Source organism: Aythya ferina (assembly GCF_964211825.1).
Source record: "Aythya ferina genome assembly, chromosome: 18".
Lineage (NCBI taxonomy): Eukaryota > Metazoa > Chordata > Aves > Anseriformes > Anatidae > Aythya > Aythya ferina.
Window position 1 is genome coordinate 6,783,551 of NC_140317.1, and position 25,248 is coordinate 6,808,798.

Genomic DNA, 25,248 nt, shown 5'->3' on the forward strand with positions numbered 1-25,248 from the left:
AACTACATCTTATATGAAGACCCAGACTTCAAGTTATTAATTGGCATTGCTCATCTGTGTCTAGCTTAATGTGGACAGATATTTATTTTTAATGTGGTCCTTTCTGCTGTTCTCTTACGAAGGCATGTGATGACTCTTTTAATTTTGCAGTTGCTGTGAACATTGACACTGGGGTGTTTTTGTGTTCTCCTCCCCCCCAACCACCCTAATCTTCAATGTAATGATTAAAGCTTGAATTAGCTTTTCTGTTACCTGGCTCTTGGATGTCCTGATCGAGTGGAGTGGTGTCAATTAGTGTAGAATTGTGTGTTAATGCATCTGTCTTGTCTAGATGTATCTTATGTTTGTGCTTACTTGTATTTTGCCATTTTCAGGGCTTTTGTGGGGAGGAGGGAAACAATAAAGAAGTTCAAGAACATAACACCTCACAAAAGTCCTTTTAGGAGAAGCATCCTAACAAGACATGAGTTTTAGTTTGATATAATGTGGGTATACAACATAATGAAGTGTATGTAAATGTAACGAGGTTCCTGAACACTCACTTGATACCTGCATGAAATTTTACTTATTAATGCGCATTTGAATTGTTGGGAAAAATGAGTCTAACACAATTCTGATAAGTCATTTTTAATTTAGGATTTAGGGCAGCTTGTCTTTCTTTGTTTTGGAAACATGCTTTTCTATAAGTCACTTAGACAAAATTTCCCCTAAAGTTTTTTTTATAGTGACCTTTAATTTAATCAGTGATGTGGACAGCATTTTCAACTGTGGACTAATCCAAAGAGGTTTTAGATAATCTTTCATCAGATTAATGAGGAGTTGATTCTTTTTTTTCTCTCCACAGAGACAAGGAGAGAGTTACAATGCTGCATTGCATAGTATTGTACCTCACTGTTTGCCTTCTCAATCAGATGTAATTTTTTGAGGGGTGTAGATCTCTTTTTGATTATTTTTTTCTTTAATAATGAACAAATTTTCTGTAAAGATGCAGACATTCTACAGCGCCAGGTAATTCTGATTTGTTCTCTCCTCCCTTTTAGAAGAGAACAGATGCAGCAGTTGTTTGTTTATTGTTCAGAATTGTTAAGGGACCGGTGGATTATTTTGGCTTGGCAGGGTGACCCTGAAGAGGCTGCTTCAGCCAGGTAGTATAAGGGAAGAGAAAAGAGTTGAAACAACTGCTCTCCTAAGTGGAAAAAGCTGGCTTTGGAAAAAGCTGTGCCAGAAGCTGACCCCTCGTGTTCTGTTTCTAATACGTTTATTTCTAAATCCATTGCTGCAGGAGTTTTCAGATCAAAGTCTCTAAACCTTTACTTTTCTGGGGTGCTTCTCTTTTCACTCATGACCAAATTAGTTTTTTGGGGGGTTAATTTTGATCCCAGCAACTAGTTACCTGGAAAAATAAGTATTTGAATATCCTTTTTTAAGATAGCTATATGTGATATTACAATTGACTAAATCTCCAAAACCTGTGTTGGAAGGGGGATTTGGTTGTGTGATTTATTTATTTATTTTATTTATTTATTTTTTTTCTGTTGAGGGAATGAGCTAGTATAAGGTGACTGTGAACTGTTAAATCCTGAGTTGACTCTGGTATACTGAACAAAGATCTTTTGGATGGAAAAGATGCTTTGTGTTGCTTGCAATTATGAATGTTTGAGAAACAAGAATGAAGTAGTTCATAGGAGAAGAGGACATGAATGGAGAAAGTATAATGTGCTAGAATTTTTATTTGTTCTTCGTGCGAACTAGGAGTAAGCCTTCAGTGAAAATATGCTTCCTTGCAATTTGCATCTACACAAAGAGCAGAGAAAGTGGTTTTGAAAGTATGAGGAATCTGTTAAAAATAAAATCATAGTTTACTCGCTGACTGTATGGTAACAGCAACTTCCGGATCCTACAGCCATTCTTTTCCAAGTGCTTGACTAACAGGTATAATGCTCACTGTACTGGAGCTTCACCAGGAGCATCGTTACTGGTGAGGAAACATCAGTAGAGGTTGTGTTGGAATTGTGCTTGGTGGGAATGTTTTCTGAAGGTTTCAGCACACAGCTCCATTGAGCATCTCTGAACTTGTGTAGGAGGGCTTTTTGTATTCTGCACAGTTAAAGTTTTGAAGGGAGGATAATACATATTTATCTCACTGAAGTGTTGGAGATTTGTCTGTAAGAAAAGACTTCTTGAAGAGCTGCAGGTGAAGAACCAGATTGCGGGCTCAACGTGCGTCTGGCACTACAGACGCTCCCTCTGTGCCTCTTCTGACTTCTTGGAATTTCAGAGAAGCAGTTCTGTTGCAAAATAATATTTCACCTGTAGCAATTGGAAAATGCTACGTTAAGATGATGGTAAGGCAGCAGCCTCTGCCTAGACATGTCATCGGATCGGTGGAGCTGCAGAAGTCCTCCTTGCCTCTGTGTTGACAGACCTCAGCTCCCAGCTCTGGGGACTTAAAAGCACTGTGCTAACTGCCAGAGGCATGGTTTCCCAGCTCCCATGTCTCATGCTTTGGCAGATTTGCTGCTGTCCCTGTTCTTAATCTGGTGCTGATGGGAGTTGCTTTGTTGGCTGCAGACTGTGGCTTGCCTCTGAAGCCCAGCAGAACAGACATGGTTTTGCCCACGGGTGGAAGGGATGAGGAGCCTGGGAGTCTCTGCTGTCCTGCAATTGCAATTCTTTGTTTGTAGTAAGCTCCTCATGCTTCTGTGTTCTGTATGTTCTTGTTTTTAAAAAGAATAAGTATTGCAATAAGTTGTAAATTACAGTGACTCTTCTCCACCCACTGATTTATTGCATATTTTCTCTTTTTGGATCAACTTCTCTTTTTTTCCTACTAGGGGAAATGTTCAATTTCTTTTAAATTATTTCACTTCAGTCTTCAGAAAAGACAAGGTTTTTTTTTTCTGTTTTTTTTTTTTTTTTTTTTTGACAACCTTTAACTGCTTGCTTTTTTGTCAAAATTAAACTCTAGTGCAGCTTTATGAAGTCCTTGGTACAAGTGATGTGTCATGGAAGGAGAATGGGAAGGAATAATAAGTAATTGTTTGGTGAAGGCAGAAAAACTAATGTGGTAGCTGACCTTTTTTAGGTCTTTGGGGAAAATGCAAAGATAGAAATAGACTCACTTGGCTAACATCTAACAGTTTTTTTTTTTTTTTTTTTTATAATTTTTGAAGCATTTTAGATACGAGCACGTAGTAAGGACCTTTTTAATTTTGCTTGTCTTCAAAATTACTGGGATTTTTAAAAGACTATTTATTTGCCATTGCAGTTTTTATTTGACCTTTCTGTCCTAGATTTTGGTAAACAACCCCTCGTGTACCTCTGGTAGATTTATAGTTCTCGTTATAAATGAAAGTTCCTAAGCAAGATTTCAGGTATTCCTGAACATAGCTAAACAATGATTATTTAACTTGGATTTTTCTAATCGTCAATGCATTTGCACAAAAACGTAATCCTTCTTTTATGAGGCTCAGGAAGAACTCCTCATAGAGGTATTTTACCTGTTTTAACTAATCTGTTTGACCTCTGCTAGAGGTACATGCTATGGAAGATGTGTATGTATATAGTAGTGTATATGTGCTGTATAGAGGGTGGCACTGCCTGTGTGAAGTATTTTCTGTGATCCTCATGTTGGCTCCTGTAGAACACATTGGACTGTATTCTAATGTTACTTGATTGATATCAAATTCCTCATTTCTGTGCTTCTTGCAAGTCTGTCTTTCCCTATCTGTAACTCCAGATTTTCTATATAAAGATTTTACAATTATTTTGTTCCTTTGTTGTTTTTTTTTGTTTTTGTTTTTGTTTTTTTTTTTCCTTCTATATCTCAAATCCAGGTGCACAAACTTTTTTCTCACTCCTGTTGGATGGTGAGCTTTAAAGTGCTACCATCAGGCTGGGTAACCAGATCCCTGACACACCGATTTCACAGGGTGATCGGGTGATGGTAATTACCAATGGTTTTTGTGTAGTTCATTTAAAATTAATGACTAGTGGATGTTAATGTATTCCATGGTTAATACCTATTACTCCTTTAACTCATTCAGATTCCAGAGGAATTTCATTTGTGATAATAAGAAACTTGAACGGGAATAGGAAAGGGTATTGAAATTTGTTTTGTTTTGTTTTGTGTCCTGTTTTGTCTCTTATGGTGTAAATGTGTTCAATGAGATGAAATTTATGTGGCAGATAAAGTCCCATGAGCTGTGATCTCCACTTCAGTGAGATCATTCTGGACTAAATACACTGGAATTGGCTTTTGAGGCTACTTCTCTGGCAAAGTAGTGGTGTAAGATTATTGGAGGTGTAAGCTTCTGATTTAAAATGTTGCCTAAATCAATACTGTAACAGATAGGCTCATTAATACCTATGGCTTTGTTTTGAAGGACCTGAAATGAAGACTTCTAGCTCTTAATAGAAGGGATTTTGACAGACGGTGAGTTTTGTTATTTATTTTAAGTGAGTTTAAAGAATAGCAACAATCCTCCCATATCACTCAGTGTTTGGAGGAAGATACTGGCTAAGTCTCTATTAAATCAGCTGGAATTTGTAATTTCTGAGAGCAAATAGGTATCTTGGGTCAAATTGGCTTGTGCAGGTTAGGTATTCTTGAACTGGGAGACATTTGGCATGCTTCTAGCCTGCTTCAGAACTAGTGGCTTAATGCATTGGAGTCGTCCTGTCCGATGTTAATGTAACATCTTCCGTAGCAATTCAACACATAGCTGTTGCAAAGATAGTCTCAAACAAATTCACTGCTCCTTGCTACCCAAATGGAGAGTAGATTTAGTGTATGAATGATTTCCCTATGTACAAGTTGAAGCTTGGAAATGACTACTGTGTAACCCAAAAGAAAAAAAAGATCTATGTCAGTCCTAAAGAAGAGCCACATTTTTCCTCAGCCTAGGAGATGGTAATTTCCCAGGAGGTTTGCCTCTTGAAAGAGCAGTGGCACAGGATTGTGGGTGAAAGCAGAAGCGTGACCAGTTGGAAGCGTTTTTCCCTTTGAACTGTGGTGGCGATCTGCATGAAGTCAAATTAGTGGCTTCCTGGGTAGCATTTAGGGCTTGTTCTTCTGATGCAACTAATAGATAAAGGGAAAAGTATTAAAATGTTTTTAATAACCTGTAAGGCTTTCTACTCAGCAGGAAATAAATTCCTGTTTTGTATAAAGCACTTTTTTTTTTCTGATCTGTGTTTAGGAGCCCCAAATACTCTGCCAGGTTTTGAACCTTGCTACGAGTTTTTCTGTATGTGTTCTCCTGATAGGGGATGCCCTTTCCCCCTTGGGTGGATGTTGCATTAAGTTACAGCAGTGTGACTGGAATTGTTGGCCTGTTGCAATATGTGTGAATTCAGTTACCCAATCTGTTCTGTTTCTCCAACTGAAGGATTACAAAAAACTTTGAATTGCTCTTCTGAATTTCCCTTAGTTAATTCCTAAATGTGACTCAGTTGAACCGTGTATGGGGTGGGTAGAATACTTGTGGTATGTGCAACTTTGACCTGAGGTAAATATGTGACGGTTATTCTAACTTGTGAGCTCTGAAAGCATATGCAAACAGAAGTAAATCTCAGTCTATTCTCAATACTTGGAAGGGGACTGGATATTGTTTGTTTTATTGTGTTTTTTTTTTTTTTTTTTTTTTACCTATGGACTTCAAAGTAATAAAACCTAGTCCCTCTTGTGATGCAGAAGGTTTGAGTAGAAGGCATTTGTACACGTGAATTGCTTAAAGTGTTGTTATTGCTAGTTCGTATGTGCATCAGAGTTTGCCTGACAAGATGAGAAGACGTGTTGTGGTGTGCTTTGAGCACCATGGGGTTGTGAGCCATGAGAGGGAGTGAATGCCCAGGTAAACATCCTGGATGCACCCAAGTTGCATCCTAGTGTGCAGACAGGAGAAAAGCAGACTTATTTTGGACATCATGTTCTATTCTTTATACATACACATATATTCCATGAATCTTCTAATTGCTGATATCCCTCTAATCAGCAGGGAAGGCCCAGTGCTTTAGTCTTCTTTTCAGTGTAATCTGCTTTGCAAGCCTTATCCTGCTTTCTGTGTGTGCTCCCTACCCCCCGTAGCTGTGGTTGCAACCAAAGGAATACATCCCAGGTTGAAACCTAGCCCTGCCCACCAGTAATGCAGAATCAAAAAATGAGTTCTAAAATTTCCACTACCATAGCCAGAAGTCATGTGCTAGCAAAATTAATGCAGGATTTTTTTTTGAGTTCTCTTCTACCTGCACTGTGGATTGAGCTTTCCTGTGGCTTGCTGGAAAAGCTGTAGCTTCTGAATGTTTCCTTTGGCAGAATGGCTTCTGTTGAAGAAATTGTTGATCTCTTTGTTAGAGAGCAGAATGGATATAAACATACATTGTAGATATGTCATACACAATGGTAAAGGTACAGGTAATTAAGGTAAACAAGCCATTTGGACAAGTAGTAGTACCATAAATAACTTTCTCTCCCAGGCTTCTGAAAAAGCAACATGATTTTGTGAAGCAAAAGATGGATTTCTTCAGTCCCATAATACTTCTTATGCAGTAAATAAGGGAATGATTTATGTCCCCTATCTGTGTAGGGGAAGCCAATAGACTTCTGCTGCTGTGCTGCATGCGTTCTCAGTGATAGATTCAATGGTTTCTAGGGCTCAGGTGAAGGAGGATGGGTTTTATGTTTGTCTGCTGCAGGGAAAAGGGATTGCCAGTTCTGGGGAAAGCAGAGTGCTGTTGGGCAAAAGCAGATTGCTGGAGTGCTTGGCTATTTCTATAAACACTCTCCCTACCCTGCCACCCCCCAGGATCGTGAAGACAAAAATATCTGATGCTTTTTCCTCTTCCTGTCTTTGAAAGGGAGTTATCAAAGCTGATTCTGTTGAGCCCTTTCTGTGACATGTGCGAGACCATAAGGTGAACTGGGGGTGGGGGTGCTATGAGACAAATACAGAAACGCTCCCTCATTAGCAGGCATCCCAATTAGTCATTCCTGGTGTCGCTAAGAGCGGTGTTGCAAGGCTTTTAAAAGGTGTCGTGGCCTAAGTCGACCAAGCGCTGCCCAACACCTGGTCTCTCCCTGGGTGTTCCTGTTCGTCAGCAGGTGAATCACGGCGTGGTGGCGATGTGTTGGCAGCCGAGCGGAAAGTACATCCTCAGCTACTGCACCGCACAGCATCCCGGCTCAGTGGGGAAGGGCTCAACAGAAAATTCTCCTATTCCCAGGTAGCACGCGTGTGCTCTTGGCTCGGCTTCCTGCTGCCGGCTGTGGCAGCACTGTGGAAATAATGCCAGTGGGCAAGGACCAGGGCCTGTTGTTGTTAGGCCCATGGAGGGAGTGCAGGTGGTTAATTCACAAGTGGAAGCAGCAGTAGTTAGTTGCGTGGCGCTCTTGTTCCACCCTGCAAAAGCATACGAAGTTCCGGCTTTTGTGGGGAAAGGACTTTTCTTATCAGCCTCCTGTCCTTACAGGTAAAAGTTCATGTTTTGAATTGTTTGAAGCCTGAGGATCTAAGGTGTATTCAGGACTGACTGCTCTGTAAATAAAACTGATACTGTGCATATTTAAAATCAACAACAAAAACTAAGAAGGCAGCAGGGGAGATGGGCATAGTGTAGCTTGAAAAAGAAGGATCAATGGCAAAATACATTCCTGTAAGTATCTGTGATCTGCAAATGGTCGGTTTGGAGTTGTGCCCCTTCAGACGGGCTGCTGGGACCTTGGGCAGGAGGCAGCACTTTTAAACAGCTTGGGAAGGAAGTGAGGGATAATCAAAAGTGGAAGCAATGAGGGTTGATTTATAAAGTACCAGCAAGATCACACAAGGCTAAAAATCACTTACTGGCCCAAATAGAAGTGGTCGTTCCTGCAAACCACTCTCCTCAACTGAAATGCCACTTGGACCAGCTGTTGAGGGCATTGGATGCTACACTTACCCCCTCTCAGTCATGGGCTAAGGATGTCAGAGTGCAAGTGTGGTTGGGTTATGTTAGTTTTCTCCTGCTGCCCTGTTGATGGTGTTGATTTAAGTATGTGCTTTCATAAGACATAATTCATGTTATGGAAACATGTTTAAGGGTAGAGAAATATTGTCTAACAAAGAATTTCCTTCCTTTCTGCGATAACTAGTTAATCATGATGTAAAACAATCTTGCTTGTTCAGGAAGCAGCAAAATCTTTTTTCAGTACATTTGGTCTGTGCAAGTAAACTTCATCTGTTTCAGGTAATTAGCACTGCATTAGCACAGCATGGCAACTGGTGTTTAAACACAAGGTAATTAACTGTACAGTGTAAATGTAGTGTGCTAAAGATCAAAGCAAAACAGTGAATTTGTATCTGATTTAAAAGTAACACATTAGTACTCTTCTGAGCGGGGGCAAAAAAGAAAGGGTCAGCCATTTTGTGCCAATGACAGTAGCATCATATGCAAGTGCAAGCCTTGAGTGTGTGTTTTTTCCTCCTTCCGTAGTGTATAGTGTTGTAATGGCTGAATCACCTGGAAGACGTGTGGGTATTTTTTGTCCTTTCAGAATTTTGATTTGCCAGTACTGCAGTTTCACCACTAGCACAAAATGCTAGAGACATGCAAGAGCTGATGATCCAGCATTAGGCAAATAGAAATGGAGTATCTTGTCCAGTGTTGTGGTGTGTGTTTGTTGTTTTTTTTAACTCTCCAAAATAAACTTGGTTCATTTGTCTTTAAAAAAGAAGTCTGCTGTCTGACCGACGTGAAATGGAGCCGTGTCTATAGGAAGTGTGGGTTGTGTGTGCTGGCAGATCCCAGGTGTGCTGGTCCAGCCAGGAAATGGAAGACTTAGGTTTCTCACTAACTTCAGAATTCACCGAGTTATGCATTTATTGGTCATATGTGTAATATCTCTAAACTTCTGAATAACTGACAGTTCTTACTGTCTGGGTAAAGCAACTACTTGACCCACAGAAGTGGCAGGAAGCTGACGATCTGTTGAGTCGTAAGTGAGCCAGAGGAACATCTTCATCAGTGGCAGAACAGTTCCACAGTAAAAGCTGGGAGCCAGAATCTGATCTTGAGGCAGAATTTTGTCTCGTTAGGTGACAAGCGAAAGTGTGACTAGGTTCTGAAAGCTTGTTCTTGTTTGTGCCCCTGCTGCCTCCCTGATGGATGTAGCAGAACTGAATCAAAACCAAAACTAACTTTTTGAAGGGTTTGCAGGACAGAAGCCAACTCCTTCTGTATAACCTTACTGGAAAGCATGCAAGTGCTAGAAGAAGCAAGAAATCAACTAGTCAACAATTTAGGAGCCATAAAAAGGAAAACCATGCTGAGTATGAAGTTTTGGATAGATACTGTCTTCTGATCCAGTGTGACTGGATGAGCCAGTTAGCAAAGATCTGTTATTATAAAATGTTTAACCCAGCTCATTTTACTGACAGCATAAGAAGTGTTTACATGAACAACTCCACTAGTGGCTGTAAAGGGCTACAACCTTTAGTGGAAAGGTGATGACAAACAGGTGGCACTGGCTTGCTGGATAATGCAATCTTCAATACCTCTGCTGTTTGTGAAGGACACATCTCTTCACCACTACATAATCATTCTTCTGAACAGCTCTTTAAACATCAGCAAAGGCCTCTCGTTAATTCAGTGTGACAGTTTGATTGCAGCATTTTAACAGCTCCTGAAAAATAATTCAGTTACTAACATGGTAAACTTGCTGTCTTGACAATGGAGATAAAGTGCTGCTTCACAGCCAGAAGGGCAGAGCTAATCTTTTAATTCCTGGTCCATCTTTGAGTATGGTCACCAGTACCTTGACTTGCCTATCTGCTTTACATGAAAATGTAGTCTAAGTCCACTTTCAGGGGTCGATAAAATGCTTGAAATACTGTGTAGCTATAGCTGATGTACATTGTGGGTATATTAGTTTATCTATTGTAAAAACAGCTGACATGTACCAAACTGATCAGAGATCAGCATTTTGAAAAAGTGACGTTCTATCTGTGAGAACATTTCCTCTACTGAGTGTCCTTTTGTTGCTAGCAGTTTTGCTGTAAGAATGTAATAAATGTATCTAAAGTCAATTTCTTTAATAATGGGCTATAATTTGACTAGACAATTTTAAACCCACTGAGATGAAAAATGTTCAGTGTTTTAGTTTTCTAAAAGAGTGACCTGTTGCATGTAACCTCTCTCTTGTGTTTGGCTTAACACTTGAAAATATGGGTACTTGAGAGGAAAATAAAAAAAATTAACATAGTTTTACATTTTCTTCACAGACTCAGACACGTCTCTGGGACCTGCAATGACAAGTCAGAACAGTAGCCATGCAGAGAAAACTGGTGAAATGTCCTCAAAGCAGTCAGCACCAAAAGTGCAGGTCCAACGATCTGTCTCCCGAGAAACCATCACTATTCATTTCTCTGCATTTGGGAAGGAGGAAGAAGAGGAGGAAGAGGAGTTTAAAGAATTTTTTGATGAGGAACTAGATGACCAAAGCATTGTAACAGCACTTGAAGCCAAGGAAGACCTCTGCTTTGAGCATACCGGCCATGATTTTTCTGGTCCAGCTACCTCGCTTAACATGGCCAACTCTGCATCTCTACTGTCCTCATCACCTGCAGTTCTGCCAACGGCAGACAGTGTAAAGCTGCTGGATTCTCCTTCTGCATCTCACGTATTCAGTGCAGTGCCACTAGTCCTGTCTCCCTCATCACATTCATGTCACACGTCTAGCTTACCAGGTGCGTCACCATCTGTTGAACAGAAAGCCAGCTTGTCGTCTTCCCCATCCTCATCTCCTTCCAGATCAGTTGTCTGCTCTAGTGCATCGTCCACAGTTTCTAGTTCAAAACCTTTTAAGGGTTTAGTCAAGTCCCTTTCAACAGATGTGGAACCAAAAGAACCAACCCCACCGATGAGACATAGACAGTTAATGAAAACCTTAGTGAAATCTCTGTCTACGGACACTTCTAAACAAGAATCTGAAGCTGTGTCTTACAGACCGCCAGACTCAAAACTGAACTTGCATCTGTTCAAACAGTTCACTCAACCTCGAGCTACAGGTGGTGATTCTAAAACTGCCCCCTCATCTCCATTAACATCTCCCTCTGACACTCGTTCCTTTTTTAAAGTACCTGAAATGGAGGCTAAAATTGAAGACACTAAAAGACGCCTTTCTGAAGTCATCTGTGAGCCTTTTCAGCTGCTCAGTAAAATAATGGGTGATGAAAGTAGTAGCCACAGGCCCAAAGCCTTATCTTCAAGTGCTTCAGAACTCTCAAACCTTTCCAGTTTGAATGGCCATTTGGAAAGCAATAACAACTACAGCATTAAGGAAGAAGAATGTGATTCTGAAGGGGACTTCTATGGTAGTGACTCTAACCTGAGTAAGAACGAACAGTCAAAAACAGCCGAGGAACACACAAAAGAGGCAGAGACCAAAAGCTCTCAGTCTGCAAACACAAAGGACATGAGTTCGAAAACTTCACTCGTACTTGAAAAATGTTCGTTGTCTGCACTAGCAAGCAGAGAGGATGAGGAGTTTTGTGAACTTTATTCTGAAGACTTTTCCTTGATAGAGGATGAAAGCAAAACTGATAAACCTACTGAAACTTTGCTCGATCCTGAGATGACTGAGGAAAACGGTACTATGCTCAGTAGTGAAGATGAAACTAATCTGGATGTGCAACAACCTAGAATACCAGTGAAAACTTTATACTTCTTAACACTGTTAGTCTATGCTTACTTTATTATCCCTCTCCCTGGCTACTTAAGTGGACTCTTGTTTGGAATGGCCCTTGGATTTATGACAGCTGTCTGTGTGATTTGGCTGCTTATTCCACGTACTCACGAATATCTCAAATTGCATGGAAGTAGGAAAAAGCAGTGGAATACAGGAGCTCTGGACATCAAAGAACCTGAAATACTGAAGGTGAGGTCATGGCATTTTATCACTATGCATTATTTTGTGTCGAAGCAGTAAACCAGATATTCTAAAGGTGCGAGCGAGCTGAATTATCACCAACTGTGGTTAGAGTATTATTTCAGGGTCACGTGGCTTTGGCAGGCAGATACTAAAATGGTTTAGTATCCAAGAAAATATAAGACTTCAGTGTCCTTAAGGATTAGCAGAAAAACAGAATTGCTTCAAAACTAAAAGAGAAAGTTGTTTTGGTGATGGATTTGAAATGATCCCAGTCAAATACCGAGAGCAACTAGTGTCAGAGTTCAGTGTGTAAAATAACATTAGTGCTTGAAGCAGTATTTTGGGAGATGTATTCTGTTCCTGGGGTATTTTACTGTCTAGGCAATAGTTTGTCTTGTCCATTCAGTCTGAGAAGCTCCAAGAGTGCTGCATTCACGTAAAGCACAGATTGTCGGAGAGCATATGGATTCTCCACAAACAGTAGCTGATTAGAATGGGAGGAGGAACGAGTAATGAAAGGGGCATATTTGCATGTTTTGATGTCTCTGGCTCTGCACGATGATATCCTGGATGTTGTACTGTATAATCTGGATTACATTTCAGTATAATGTGTGCTTGAGAGCTGACTTCTAAATGAAGCTCTTAAAAAATTTCTTCTCCCTCCCCTTGGCCCTTCCCCATCTCCTCTTGTCCAGACTCTGTGAGTGGCTGTTGCTTCCATGTGTCTGGCACTTTGCTGTCTGTCTAGTTGTGATCTGTACAACCACTCTAGTTGTGTGAAGTGCTTTGTGTTTCTTCCTTGCTCCCCTCCTGCCTCTCCTATCTACATCTCTGATGGATTAAAATAATATTCTCCTAATGAAAAAAAAATAGATGGTAAAGCACACACTAGTTTCTAATGTTTAAGAGGAGAATTTCAAAATAATAGTTGCACAGCTTTCACTTGGTATCGTTTGTTTCTCTGAGTATTTTTGAATGCTTTCTTTTATTTGTGTAAATATTAAATCCATCCTGCGCTTTCTGGAGGTGCACCTTCAGTAGTGTGACAACAAAAAGGTTGCATGGACTGAAATCCATGCAATATTGGTTATATGCTGTAGAATCTATAGTTTGTTTTGTGTTAATAATAAATCTCATGTATCTTTAGGTAACTGAAAAGTTGGAGCAATGGGGTAGAAAAGCCAGTTTTTGCTGGGTACAGGCAGCAGTTGCATGCTTAGCCCTGACGCTATCTTGGTGTTCTTTAATTTTCTTGACTGGAATGAGTTGTAATCTTTAATTTGTTGTTGTGAATGCAGACTGAACGCTCCTCTCTGCCCATTTGATATACCCTCTGCTTACACGTACCAATCTTAACAAACTTTCAGTTCTGTCCTTTTTGATTGGGTGCTAAGACCCTCCGTCTGAATTTGCCCTGATAACGTGACAGCTGGTAAAGATCCTGGTAATCATTGGCTGCTGCTAAGCCAGCTCTTTGAGATGTTAGCAGGAACCTTTAAAATATGTTTTAATGCTTTTATCCAGGAGATATGTTTGAAGGGATGGCTACAGGCAAGGAATGCACCGTGCAGAGGAGTCTGTATGAATGTAGATTACTGTTTTGTGTAACCTGATGAGTATTTTTTGTGCTTGTGAACACAAAGTAATTGTCTTTAATATGTAAAGACCTATAAAAGGGCTTTTTGATCGTTCAGGAGTTTAAAAAACAGTGCAGTACCCATATTGCAATGGAACAATATAATATGATTTAGGAGATCCCAAGTTATTCCTCCTTCGTACAAATATTTTCAATTTTTCTCTGTCAAAATGAGCAATGGGTGGTTTAGTTCCTCTGCAAAATGGGAGAAAGATTTAATCTGTAACAAAACTCACACGGATATGGGAAAATCAAACTCGATACTCTTGCATGAAGATGCTTTCTTAAGAAGTTGTTAGTCTTGTATTCTGGCCTGAACTGCTTTTGTGCCAGTATGACAAAAGCTGTAAGCAAGATCCCTTTGCAGGGCTCTAAAAGTTGGGATTCTGCCCAAGTGCTGTCAAGCTATTTTTGCACAGGTATGTACGCATGCTCTCCCATGTAAATATTGTCTGAGAAGTTTGTGTTTTCCTTGAATTTCAAGATCAGGCAGAAAATTCCCCTCAACAATTGCCAAAATACCTGAACATGAGTGCTTTCTCCCTGAAAATTGTTCCTTTGCAATACGAAAGAATAAAACACTGTGGTGGTTAGTGTGTGCTTCAGTTGATTGGAGTCAAAGTTCCTTTTTTTCCCCAGTTTGTATGCTTGTTATGTTTATTTCATTCTAATGACTTTGGTATTGGGGGAGAACAAGACCAGAAAATGCACGTTTCAGTGCTTGTTTTCTTGCCCTTTCATTCCCGTGGTACTCAGTTCTCTAGCTTCCCTTGCCTTTTATTTTTTTCTGCCTTTGTCCACAGTTTGCTGATTTTGTTTTATAATGCATTAGGCTTTTCTGACTTCCTTATTGGCGTTTCCAAATGCATGTTCCCTTGTGTTGTGCTGGCTGATACAAAAGGTTTTAAGTAACAGCTGAAATGGAAATGATAAATTTATCTTTTCCATTAGGAAGAACTTTCAGGAGAAGACCGTGTTGGCAGTGCCTGCATTTAGCACCCCGGCTGTGCAGAAAGAGAAGGCATTTTACCAGCATACTGTTCCTGAGTATCACTTGAGGGATTTCATGTTTGAGTTGCCTCTGGCAGACAAATGTATTTTTCAGTTAAGGCGGTGGAAACTTGTGCCCGTTTTATACCTTTTACTCCATGTCAGCAGAAGCTCAAATCGTGCATTGTGTTCTGCCCCATTTATCAAGCAAAATACTATTGCATCGTTGTAAAATAGTGGTAATAGGAGAGACTCACATAATTAGTGTGATTTAATTGGTCTGAAAAACATCTGAATTTCCATGCTGGAGCATTTGGTGGTGATGTTTAATGATATTGACTGATAACTAATCTGCTAATATCACTAAGAAGCTCTGGGGGCAGTTATATCCAGACTTGGGCTCTTATTGTGAAGTTGGCAGGTACTTTTATGTATGTATTTGGATATATCATAGCAATAAGGGGCTTCAGGTGTGTGTTATTCCCTGGCAGACCTGGTCTGTGTCCTCAGGCCCTGTGTAAGGCTGCCTTTTGTGATTCTCACCGCTTGGCTGAGGGTGTAGTGTGCCTGAGGCCTTCAACTAAATAACCTGAAAAAGGCTGATACAGGGCCTGACTCTGCCCTGCTTACTCGCATGAATTACTCTGTCGGACTGCAATTTGAACAATTTGCAGCCTAGAGGTATGAAAGCAGAAAAGTAAAATGTTTTAGACCTTTTCAAGGCATTTTATGGGGGCGCTGGTGTTGCAGAGCCGCCTGCATTCCCCAGAGGGCTGCAGTAGTTGGTGGCGCTGCTCTGACAGATAACTTAGTGCCATTTGAAAGCCAGAATTTCAGTCTCCACTTTCTAACAATGGGGCCAGATCCTGTTACTGCGTCTGTGTTTTTTACTGTTATCCACGACCTTTGTTAAAAAAGCTCTGCCTCCCAATATTTTAACCAGCTGCTTGTTTCAGGTTAGCTACTAAACTGAGCGGGAGGCACTTTCGCCTAGTTTCGGCTGTGAATTCGCAGCAACTGTTGACCTTTACAACTGGAGATCACAGGATCAGTGTAAAGGGCAAGCAGCTGCGGACTAGCATATGACTGTGGTCATTGTCCTCCCTGAATTACTAAATTTCTTATTTTTAACAACTTCGCTGGGATGAAAAAAACATCATACAGTCTCTCCTCTACTACACAAGGAAATCCATTGTTGCTTCAGTAGTTTGGGAAAATTTGCCCATTGCTGGTACATTATGATAACATAACTTCTCTGTTTAGAGGCATTGCAAAATGGCTTGTTTGGATTGTGGTGCTTTCATTTCAATTTGTTTTTGCAAAGAGAGGGGTGGGTGCATTTCTGTTAAATTATTCTTAAAATATGAGGACTTGGAATGAATTTGGAAGCTTCTTAGATAACCTTAGCAAAATGTTTTTTTATTCTAAGTGAAAGAATTTACTGTACAAAAATGAAGAATGCTGAAAATGAGAAGGCAGATGGTGTCATCCCCTCTTAACACTGTTAGATGGATGGGACAAATATTGCTGCGTCTGGCCCGTGTTTTCATATTCATTAACAGTGAACATCACTTGTTGAGTTATTAGCATTCCCCTCTAGCCATGCTATGTTTCTGTGTGTTACAAAACAACTTGTAAGTTGAATGGAAAAAGGAAAGAGCCCATCCTTCAAAATTAGGAAACTGTATAGGGAGGGTTTGTAATAATGCGGGATCTCTTTCATACTGACTGTTGACAAGGTGCTGTCTGGAAGAAGAAACCCCCCCGATTTAATGTCCTGTATCTACTTTTTTAGATCCATGCCTCAAATGCGTGAAGCAGTCATCTCCTTGTATAGAAATCACCCTGCAGGTTGCTGTTTAAGGCAGGAACTGCGTTCACTTCGCATTGGTCCTAGGTTTTGAACTCTGTGCCTTAGGCAGCTGGAAGTTGTCATTGAGTCTTGAAGTGGTTCTTCAGAGCTAACAACCAGGGGCGTGCTGTGAGGAGCAGCACTTGGTTGGTTAGGTTCAGTGAGCAGGGGAGGCGGCAGTGGGGAGAACTGTGTGTTTGGCAAATGATAGAGCTGCTCCATTTGCTTGAAGTGGAAGGCGTGGGCGCGTGGCAGGGATCAGAAAAGCAGGTGGGAATTTCCAGGGCTCCCAAATGCCAAAACAGAAGGGAGAATTTACACACTAAGGAGGCAGAGAATCCTCAAGAGTGCTGTTTAATTATGTAGTGTCAGGAAATCTTCTGGCAGAAAGGCTGGTACTGGCACTGTAACAGCAGGAAGCTGGATAGGATGGGTGCTGGCGTAGTGGATGACATGCTGGATCAGTTCAGCCCCCTTTCCTACAGGACATTCACTGAACCTGGTTAAGTCACTTACTATAGGATGTGCCTTGCTCCTTTTTATTGCAGATGGGACTTAGGATATCTTAATAGACGTTGGAGAGAGAAAATCAGATGTGACTATAAAGGTCTTGGAGAAGAGCTGTATAGCTACTGGGAAAGTGTAGCAACGTTTGTGCATCTGATGCGTGTGCAAAGGTGTTCATCTCGTCTCAAATCCCAGCTTTTCATCTTTGAAGCTTTGGATTTTGATGGCTTTTCACTTCTTGGTATGGTGCTGTGGTAGTCGAGAACGATGTGTAAATCGGGTGTTGTCTTTGTGCTACATGTCCTCTGCTCAGCTCAAGTGCTGGTGTTGGAGAGCTCAGCTGCTTCCTTCTCATGCAGGATTTTAAAGAAACTTTAGGGTATTTTCCCCTTCCTTTTTGGGTACCATACATGCAGGGAGGTTTCCAACCCTCTTACTGAAAATAACATTATAGCTTAGTACAGTTATAAAAGTGGCTTGTGTGGCTAAACTTCATAATAAGAGCCCCTTCTGTGCATTCCTTCCTCTTTGTGCCATTTGTGTCCTTTTCAGTAGAACTTCATTGCAGGAGGGGGTGGCAAATTTTTAAGGCAACAAACTTTCCTCTGTGCATTTGCCTGGCCGCAGGCCTCCAGATTTTGTTGTCTGAGCTAGAAATAGCTGAGAGATCTGATCTGGGGGGCAGGTGGGAGGATCTCCAGAGGTCTGCCAGCCATATGGATGTTTCAGTTCTGCACAGAGCGGATGGCTCATAGTGGCTCTAGGCAAGTCACTTGATGTCCTTGTGCTTCAGTAAGTCCAGCTGGAGTTCCTGGCTGAAAGTTAATTGCTGTCTGCTCAAAGATGTCTTGACTAATAATTTCTAGGAAGGAAATAGGATATGCTCAAACAAACAGCAGCCATGCTGTGCAGAACCTTGATGGTTTATAGAAAATCCTTCCTAATGCGTTGTGTTTCCTATATGGTTGTTGTATATGACCCAGTGTAAGCAAACAATCAGGCACAAAGCTTCTTCAGAGAGCAAGTATCGATATTGCTGTTAATAAAGAGACAGCTTGGAACTGAGCAGAGATGAATGACTTAATCTTTCCTGAACATAAAAAGAATGCTAATTGATCTAGGAGGGGTTTTTTTGGATTTACAGTGAAAATAGAACTAGATGGTGGAGTAAGCAAAACATAGATGCCACTGTTACTATGGCATCTACAACAGGGCATGCTGTCTGCTTTGAGGAATTGTATGGCACTGGAGCAAATGAGCATTACAATAAATTTTGCTTTTTAGTCTGTGGGTGGAAACTTATTGAAGAAGTTAAAATGCGGCAGTAATACCTTGGATGTTTTGCATGTAGCTAGAACTTTGCTGTTGTTTTGAAGCATGCCCGATCGCCCGTTCAGTTCCCCATTCTGCCACCTGCCAGCAGCACCGAGGTGTGGGTGAAGATGCCATTTCACTTCATGCTCTAGAGAACGTCTGTTGAAGTGTCCACCTCTTTCACTGTCTGTTGGTGTTAATGAACAGTGAGTCTGCAGAATTAAGGCTTGGATGTTTCTACCTAGAAGTCATTATCAAAGTATGTTGTTTGGCGGGTTAAGAGAAGGAAGATTTGTCTTCTCTGAATGAGTATTCCAGCTTGTGTTCTGCCCCAGTTATCTTGTGCTTCCTGTAACCAGATGTTAGGGGTAACATCCCATTTGTGGTTAGAACCCGTACCTACAGCCTGGTTACAGCAGGGTTTGTTCATTGTTTTCTGTGTTTGTTTTTTTTTTTTGTTTGTTTTTGTTTTTTACTTCACAGAAATAAATAGAATTGAATCCACATATATGACTTGTGTGTTGTAACAGTGAAGCTACACAACACGTTAAATAATGTTGAACAGCGGTGGTGTGTTAAAGCAAACTCCATTGTAGTCCATGATTGTTGGCGATGAAAAAGTCAGCGTTGTCTATCAGCAGGCTGTTTGCTCTGCCTTGATTGTTGGCGATTAAAATGTCCGTGCTTTGTGTAAGCAGACAGCACAAAACGCTCTGCAGCATGTCCATGCCTTGTGGCTGGCTTGTGGCTTTTCCCAGCAAGCCCGTGTCTGCAGCTCTCACAGCATTTCAGGAAGGTGAAGAGAGAGAGCACTGCTGCTCACGCAGAATGACTAGCCCAGAAAACCAGGTTGTGTGCTCGGGATACAGTCCTCACCTCCTGCTCTGTCAGTTTGGTGCTACCTCATTTACTGTATTTACTGCTCTGTTGTATTTATTTGTGCAGGAAGTGACATGAGTTTGGCAAAAGCTTGGATAATTACTTACAACTTTTGAACTTTTATGTATGTGCTGTACTTTTTTTTTTTTTTTCTCAGCAGCTTAAAAGCCTGTTAATGAGTGTTTTCTTCTCTAGGGATGGATGAATGAAATTTATAATTATGATCCAGAAACATACCATGCTACGTTGACTCACTCAGTCTATGTGCGACTTGAAGGAAGCACCTTAAGACTTTCAAAACCCAATAAAAATATTTCTAGAAGGGCTGTGTACAATGAGCCAAAGCCTGAAGTCACGTATGTCAGCCAGAAAATTTATGAACTTACAGAGAGCAAGGTGAGTGTGCCTTACTTATCTGATTTTAACAGAGGATACTTCAAAACTTCTTTTTTGATTCCTCTGGTTTCTTGTGCTGTCATTGTGTAAACAAAACTGAGCAGGATTTAAAAAAAAAAAAAAAAAAGCCTGTTTACACAGCAAAGGAAAAGCGTGATTTTCCTCTGTCAGTTCAAAAAAAAGAAGGTTAGGGAATTGTTCCCTATATGTTAGATTACTTCATGACTGTTTTGAAGCTTACACCAAAATGCATAATCTTTGGTTGTCGTTATCCCAAGGCAGTTCAGACACCTGCATTTCTCTTGAAGAGCGAACATAGGTTGTATATGAGTGTAAAAGAGGCGAGTGAGAGGTGACTGGAACAGACATGATTTGCTGTTGGTACCTGCAGTCTAGGGAAGGAGGTCAGGATTTTTGCAATTGGAAGCTTGCATCAAGACTAATGCTGGGACAGTTTTCCTACATGTTAGTTGCTTTCCTCAAATCTGTGAGCAGGTTCCATGTAAAGTCGATTCCATGGACGTTATATTAAGTAACACATCAATACCTTGTTATTAACATTTTTTTTTATGGCATGCTACTTGAGTAGAGGGCCTTAGCAGTATAGATGTAGGAAGAAACTGTGGGAATTAGAGGGAGAGAATGACCAACAAAACACCAAGGAAAAACTTCCTTCATTCCCTGCCGCCCTCCCAACTGGTTGTGGAAGTGCCAAGTGCCTTGAATGTGTTCTCCAAGTTTTTTTTCCAGTTCTTGTTACTTAGTGCTCACAGAAATAAGGTTCTTGTTTTTCAAAATTTTCTGTGTAACTGTGAGAATAAAATCTTTTAAATGAAAACTGAGTTTCTAAATCCACAAGACGGTGGAAGTCTAAGCTGCTTGAGTGGTCCTTGTTTTTAATTCTAACACCATGGCTCCCCAAAGACCTGTTGAATTGGACAACAAGCGTATATAGGCTAAGAGCCAATTAAACTGAGCAGATCTAGTGTGAGATTGGTATCTTTCACATTCCCATGTTATACGCGTGACTACAGAAACATAGAAGATAAAACTGAAAAATAAGTGAATTTAACTCTCTCATTTGTCCTTCAGATTTCCCTGGTTCCCAAGAGTCTGGCACGAAAACGAATTTGGAATAAAAAGTACCCTATTTGCATTGAACTTGCTAGACAGGATGACTTCATGGCTAAAGCCCAGTCCGATAAAGAGAATGCAGAGGAAAAGTTATCTGCTGAGAAAGTGGACTTGAACAATGAGGAATCCAAGAAACCTCATGATGGAGCAAAGTGCACTAGCCAAAAGGATCAAGTGCTTTATCTCTTTGGAAGGACTGGTAGGGAGAAGGAGGAATGGTTCCATAGGTTCCTTCTAGCATCCAAGCTGAAGTCTGAAGCAAAGAAACCATCCAGTCTGTGTGGGAACAAGCCAGGTATTCATAACCTTTTTTCCTAGTAAAATTGTCTATTAAAAGAAACAAACCAAAGTTGTTTTCACAGTGGTAGTTGCATCTACTGTGGGGCTATAGTGATCTTAACAGACAAGTATTACCAAAGACACTCTCAAGCTTCTTATCTTGGCCTTTGATTATTCTCTTGCCTGTATGCCCTCAACTGTTTTTACTGTCTAGTGCTGAAACTGATGTCAACATTTGCAGTATTAGTATTAGACTCAGTTCTCTTATTACCCATTCTTCCTTCTCCATCCGTACTTCTACTCCAGTCTCCCGAAAAGAATAAAACGCTTTCTCATGGGTTAATGTCACAGTAAAACATGTTTTTGTGTTTAAATACAAAGACCCATCCTAATACATATCTGAACCAACAAACATATCAGATATTCCATCATATTGATGAAATATTTGAGATACTAATTTTAAGCCATCCTCTGCTATGGATCTAATCTGAATGACTCATGCTTTTCTTTCTCTATCTTTTCTCTGAGAAGCTTTTTAAAGGTTAACATAATTATTTCTGGTCCATAGCTTCTTGAAATGCAAATGCAAAATTAATGGATAATTAGAATTCTAATAGTTACATGCTTTTGACAGTCTTTTTAATTGTAACAGTCTATAATTAAACTTACATTAGTTATAGGTGTGTTTTAATCACCTGACTTTTATTTTAGGCATTCTGTAGCAGAGCTGTTGGGAATTCTGCCATATGTTGTATGTGTGTGTGTCCATATTTAAACGTGGTATTGATCAGCTGATTTTCCAGTCATACGTCCTCCTGAGTGCTGAGTCTTGCCAAATATTGACTAACTTGGGTTTAAGACCAGCTAAATACAGTTGTGGAATTTACTTTTACCCTTCAATATGAGAAAGCACTACTTGGGTCTTTTCTCAGAATAAATTATATCTGCAAGCTAATTTTCTTCCTGTAAGTGTTTGATCATGCACTCTACTATTCGACTGTCAGATTATTTTTCTGTTTAATGAGTATTATTCTTTTTGTTTTAGGGATCTTGCCAACACACAGTAGAACAGATAGCCAGTCTGGAGTTCTTACACACAGTCGTAGCAGCAGCAAGGGCAGTGCGGAAGAAATTGCATCCCAGCCTAAGCACAAGGAACTGGCTGGCAATGTGCGACAGAAAATGCTTCTGGACTACAATATTTACATGGCGAAGTGTGTTCCACAAGAAAAGAAAAGCCCATCAGGTAGTCCAGTCCTCAGTGCAGACAGCAGCCCTACAGCTGTGAAAAAGGTAATACCCCCCCCCCGCCCCCCCCCTGCAAAAAAAAAAAAAAAAATCAATTCCCAGTAATATTAAAATTTATTTTTTCTGTGTATGTTCTAGAGTAGATTGAAGCAAAAACATTTTTGAGGTCCTGGCTTGCTGAAATAATCTAAGTAGAATTTTTAGTACTTGATAGCAAAAATGACTTGTTTTCTGCTTTTTGTTGGGAGCTAAAGGCCTTCTAAGATTCCCAAAACATCTGAGCACCCAATTGGAATAGTATTGTTGTGACACAAGTATAAGTTAGGTCCTGTTTGTGGCAGTTTTTCAGTGTAGGAAAACAAAGTCCAATCTTACTTTCTTAAATCCAGTTCTGAGAAATCACAAATAGAAGATAAAACAAACACAGTACAGGCAAACACATTCTTCCTTCCAATGTTTGCATATCGGATTCAGGAAACCATATTGTTCCTCTGATGCATAAAAGGTTGTTATGTATACGCCCCAGATTATTTCAGCTGCTTTTGCCTTCCTGTCTGTAGTCAGAGATGCAACATCTGAACATGTAATATCTTCAAGTATTTTGAGATGGTTCTCCAGTAAACCAAGACATAATTGTCTTGGACTGTAAACAAAATCTCTTGTGCCTCTTTACCTTCCTGAATAGCGTAGCTGTTCTAAAGTTTGTTGGGAAGGGAGAGTGTCTCTGCAACAGACACATTTGTAGTCTGTCCACTCTGAGCTTATCTGCTTTTTCTGCCAGAGGTTAATATGTACAGCTTTCTCATTTCATTGCCAGAGGCGATTCCATAGCTATGTAGTCTCATTTGCTCTGTTGCATGTCAGGATGATGACAAGCACACTTGTATCAGGCCAGCTGACATGGCTGTGAAGCTGCTGTTTGCGCTGGATGTTTTTAGTGTTCTTAGCTGATGTAGGCTATAACACAACTTCCTGTAAAGGAAGGTGTAAATGAGGCCTTTGCTGAATTTAGAATAGTTTCCACATCTGAATAACCTGCTCTGTGTTTTCAGTTGCCAGATGCACATGTGGAAGACGAGGAAGAAGAACAGGAGGCCTGGGTGAATGCTTTGCTTGGAAGAATATTTTGGGATTTTTTAGGAGAAAAATATTGGTCTGATCTGGTGTCAAAGAAGATCCAAATGAAACTTAGCAAAATAAAGGTAACTAATTTGGAGACTCGCACTTCTCATTCTTAATGGAAGAAAATGAGCACATAGTCTTTGAGATCAAAAACAGCAGAAGAATTTTATTTAGACACCAAAGCTCTGTAAAAGACAAGTGGGGGTAAATAAATGTGATGCAGACTTCCAGTTCAGTTTCACAATCCATCTCGTAGCAGCTTGACAAGTTACCTTTATCACTTCAGTTTGAGATGATCTACATTAATTATTTGTGTTTGTAATTTTCTATGTTAAAAAGTAGAAATATTATATTTACTTTAAGGGTAAGTATAGCTACTTAAAAGTTATTCAACTTTACTGACTCAGGTCTTTATAGCTAGGGTTGCAGGACTTCTGTGTTTTTTCTTCCACTTGAATTGTTAAGAGAAGCTACATGAGGACTCTGAACTTTAAATGAAATCTGCCACAGGAAACAGTAGATTGCCTTAAAGAGAGGAGATCAGGGAACTAGTTACACTGTTTTCCTATTAAACTCAGGTGTTCACTGCTTGCAGGAAAGGTTGGTGTGAGTAGCAGTCAAGCCCTCTCTGAGGTGATAGGATATAATTGTACAATGACTGTAGAAGCTCAAAAGGTGAAGCAGATGCCTCCCCTTCAAAAGGGGAGGAGTTTGCCTGTTTCTAAAGGCAAAGGAAGGTGTAGTCTTGTTGACAAAAGCTCTGAAATTTAGCTGCCAGCACCAGCTGTGAGGTAGTGTTGCTTGTTCTTTGGAAAATAAGCAGTAACCTAATTCTGCCCTGGCTGTTTTCACAATTGTGACAGCAGGTTATTCAAACGTGTCATTGGGAACAGCTGAGTGTAACACTGGGAGTGGGGGATGGATCTATTTTTGATAGGTTAAGGCACTATTTGTTCACAGGAGACAGAAATCTTATCAATTAGAAGTACTTAAAAGTAAATAGATACCCAAATCACTGTGATACTCTGCCTCTATTATAATGCTAAAATTATGGTACATATTTCAAGGCTAATGTCTTATGAAATAATTTGCTATAGATAAAAATAGCTAAGACATTGATGTACCTGCAACTATAAAATATCTGACTAAACTTAAAATCCAAAGTAGTCTTTGATTTTTATTCACAGTAAAATAGGATTTATATTTTGTTCTTGAGCTGTTTACATGATTTGACTAGAAGGCATGCTGGAAGCTTAAGGTCAACAACTGAACCTAAATATAGTTTTAAAAACTTTCTCTAAGTTCAGATGCTAAATCTCCCCCTAAAATACTATTTTAAAACTGAAAAATATGAAATCTTAGAATTTAAGGAAATACTTGTAATCATATTTGTTTTTTCACTGGTGGCTTTTCTGCTCAATCCATTCCTTAAAATTAACAATATTTCTGTCTGTTCTTAGGAAATGATGATCTATAGTTCCATAACATGGATCTGATTTTTACATTCTGTTTGTTTAGCTGCCATACTTCATGAATGAGCTAACACTAACTGAGCTTGACATGGGGATAGCAGTGCCGAAGATCCTTCAAGCCTTCAAACCATCTATTGATTACAGAGGTAAAATATTGTTTCCTCTTCTGTTTTTGCTAGGTTTGTGTCTTCATATCTGTGGAGAACAGAATTTTAATCTGTTGCTCTTGCAGGTGTTTCAGTTTAAGGAAGGTACGCTTAATATGAACTTGTTCTGAAGGAATAACTGAGTGATCTGTCTCCAACAACAGTAGCATCGGGCTTGGTATAAACACAATTCTATAGGTAGGGAAATTCAGGAAATCTGAGTATATCTTTTCATCGGAGAATATTACAGAAAAAAAATAAAATTAGCATCCAACAGAGGTGTATATGCCACTCTATTCGTGGACTACAGAAAACAGTGCACATCTCATCAGGAGAGAATTGATTCTGTACTGCAGCAACAAACAGAT

The 25,248-nt window shown here is 40.0% G+C and overlaps 1 protein-coding gene across 4 annotated transcripts in view; it reads left to right on the top strand.

Moving 5' to 3' along the window:
• Positions 1–25,248, top strand: part of TEX2 (testis expressed 2) — a 50,539-nt gene that overhangs the window by 12,560 nt on the left and 12,731 nt on the right. For 3 of the 4 annotated variants that reach the window (XM_084491892.1, XM_084491890.1, XM_084491893.1), the window contains exons 2-7: positions 10,257–11,911; positions 19,279–19,479; positions 20,572–20,908; positions 21,938–22,185; positions 23,193–23,342; positions 24,781–24,880. In XM_084491892.1, coding sequence (XP_084348018.1) covers positions 10,283–11,911; positions 19,279–19,479; positions 20,572–20,908; positions 21,938–22,185; positions 23,193–23,342; positions 24,781–24,880 — 2,665 coding nt within the window. In that variant the 5' untranslated portion in view covers positions 10,257–10,282. Of the gene's footprint in view, positions 1–374; positions 486–10,256; positions 11,912–19,278; positions 19,480–20,571; positions 20,909–21,937; positions 22,186–23,192; positions 23,343–24,780; positions 24,881–25,248 lie in introns of those variants that run through there. The other variant, XM_084491891.1, reaches the window with a different exon arrangement.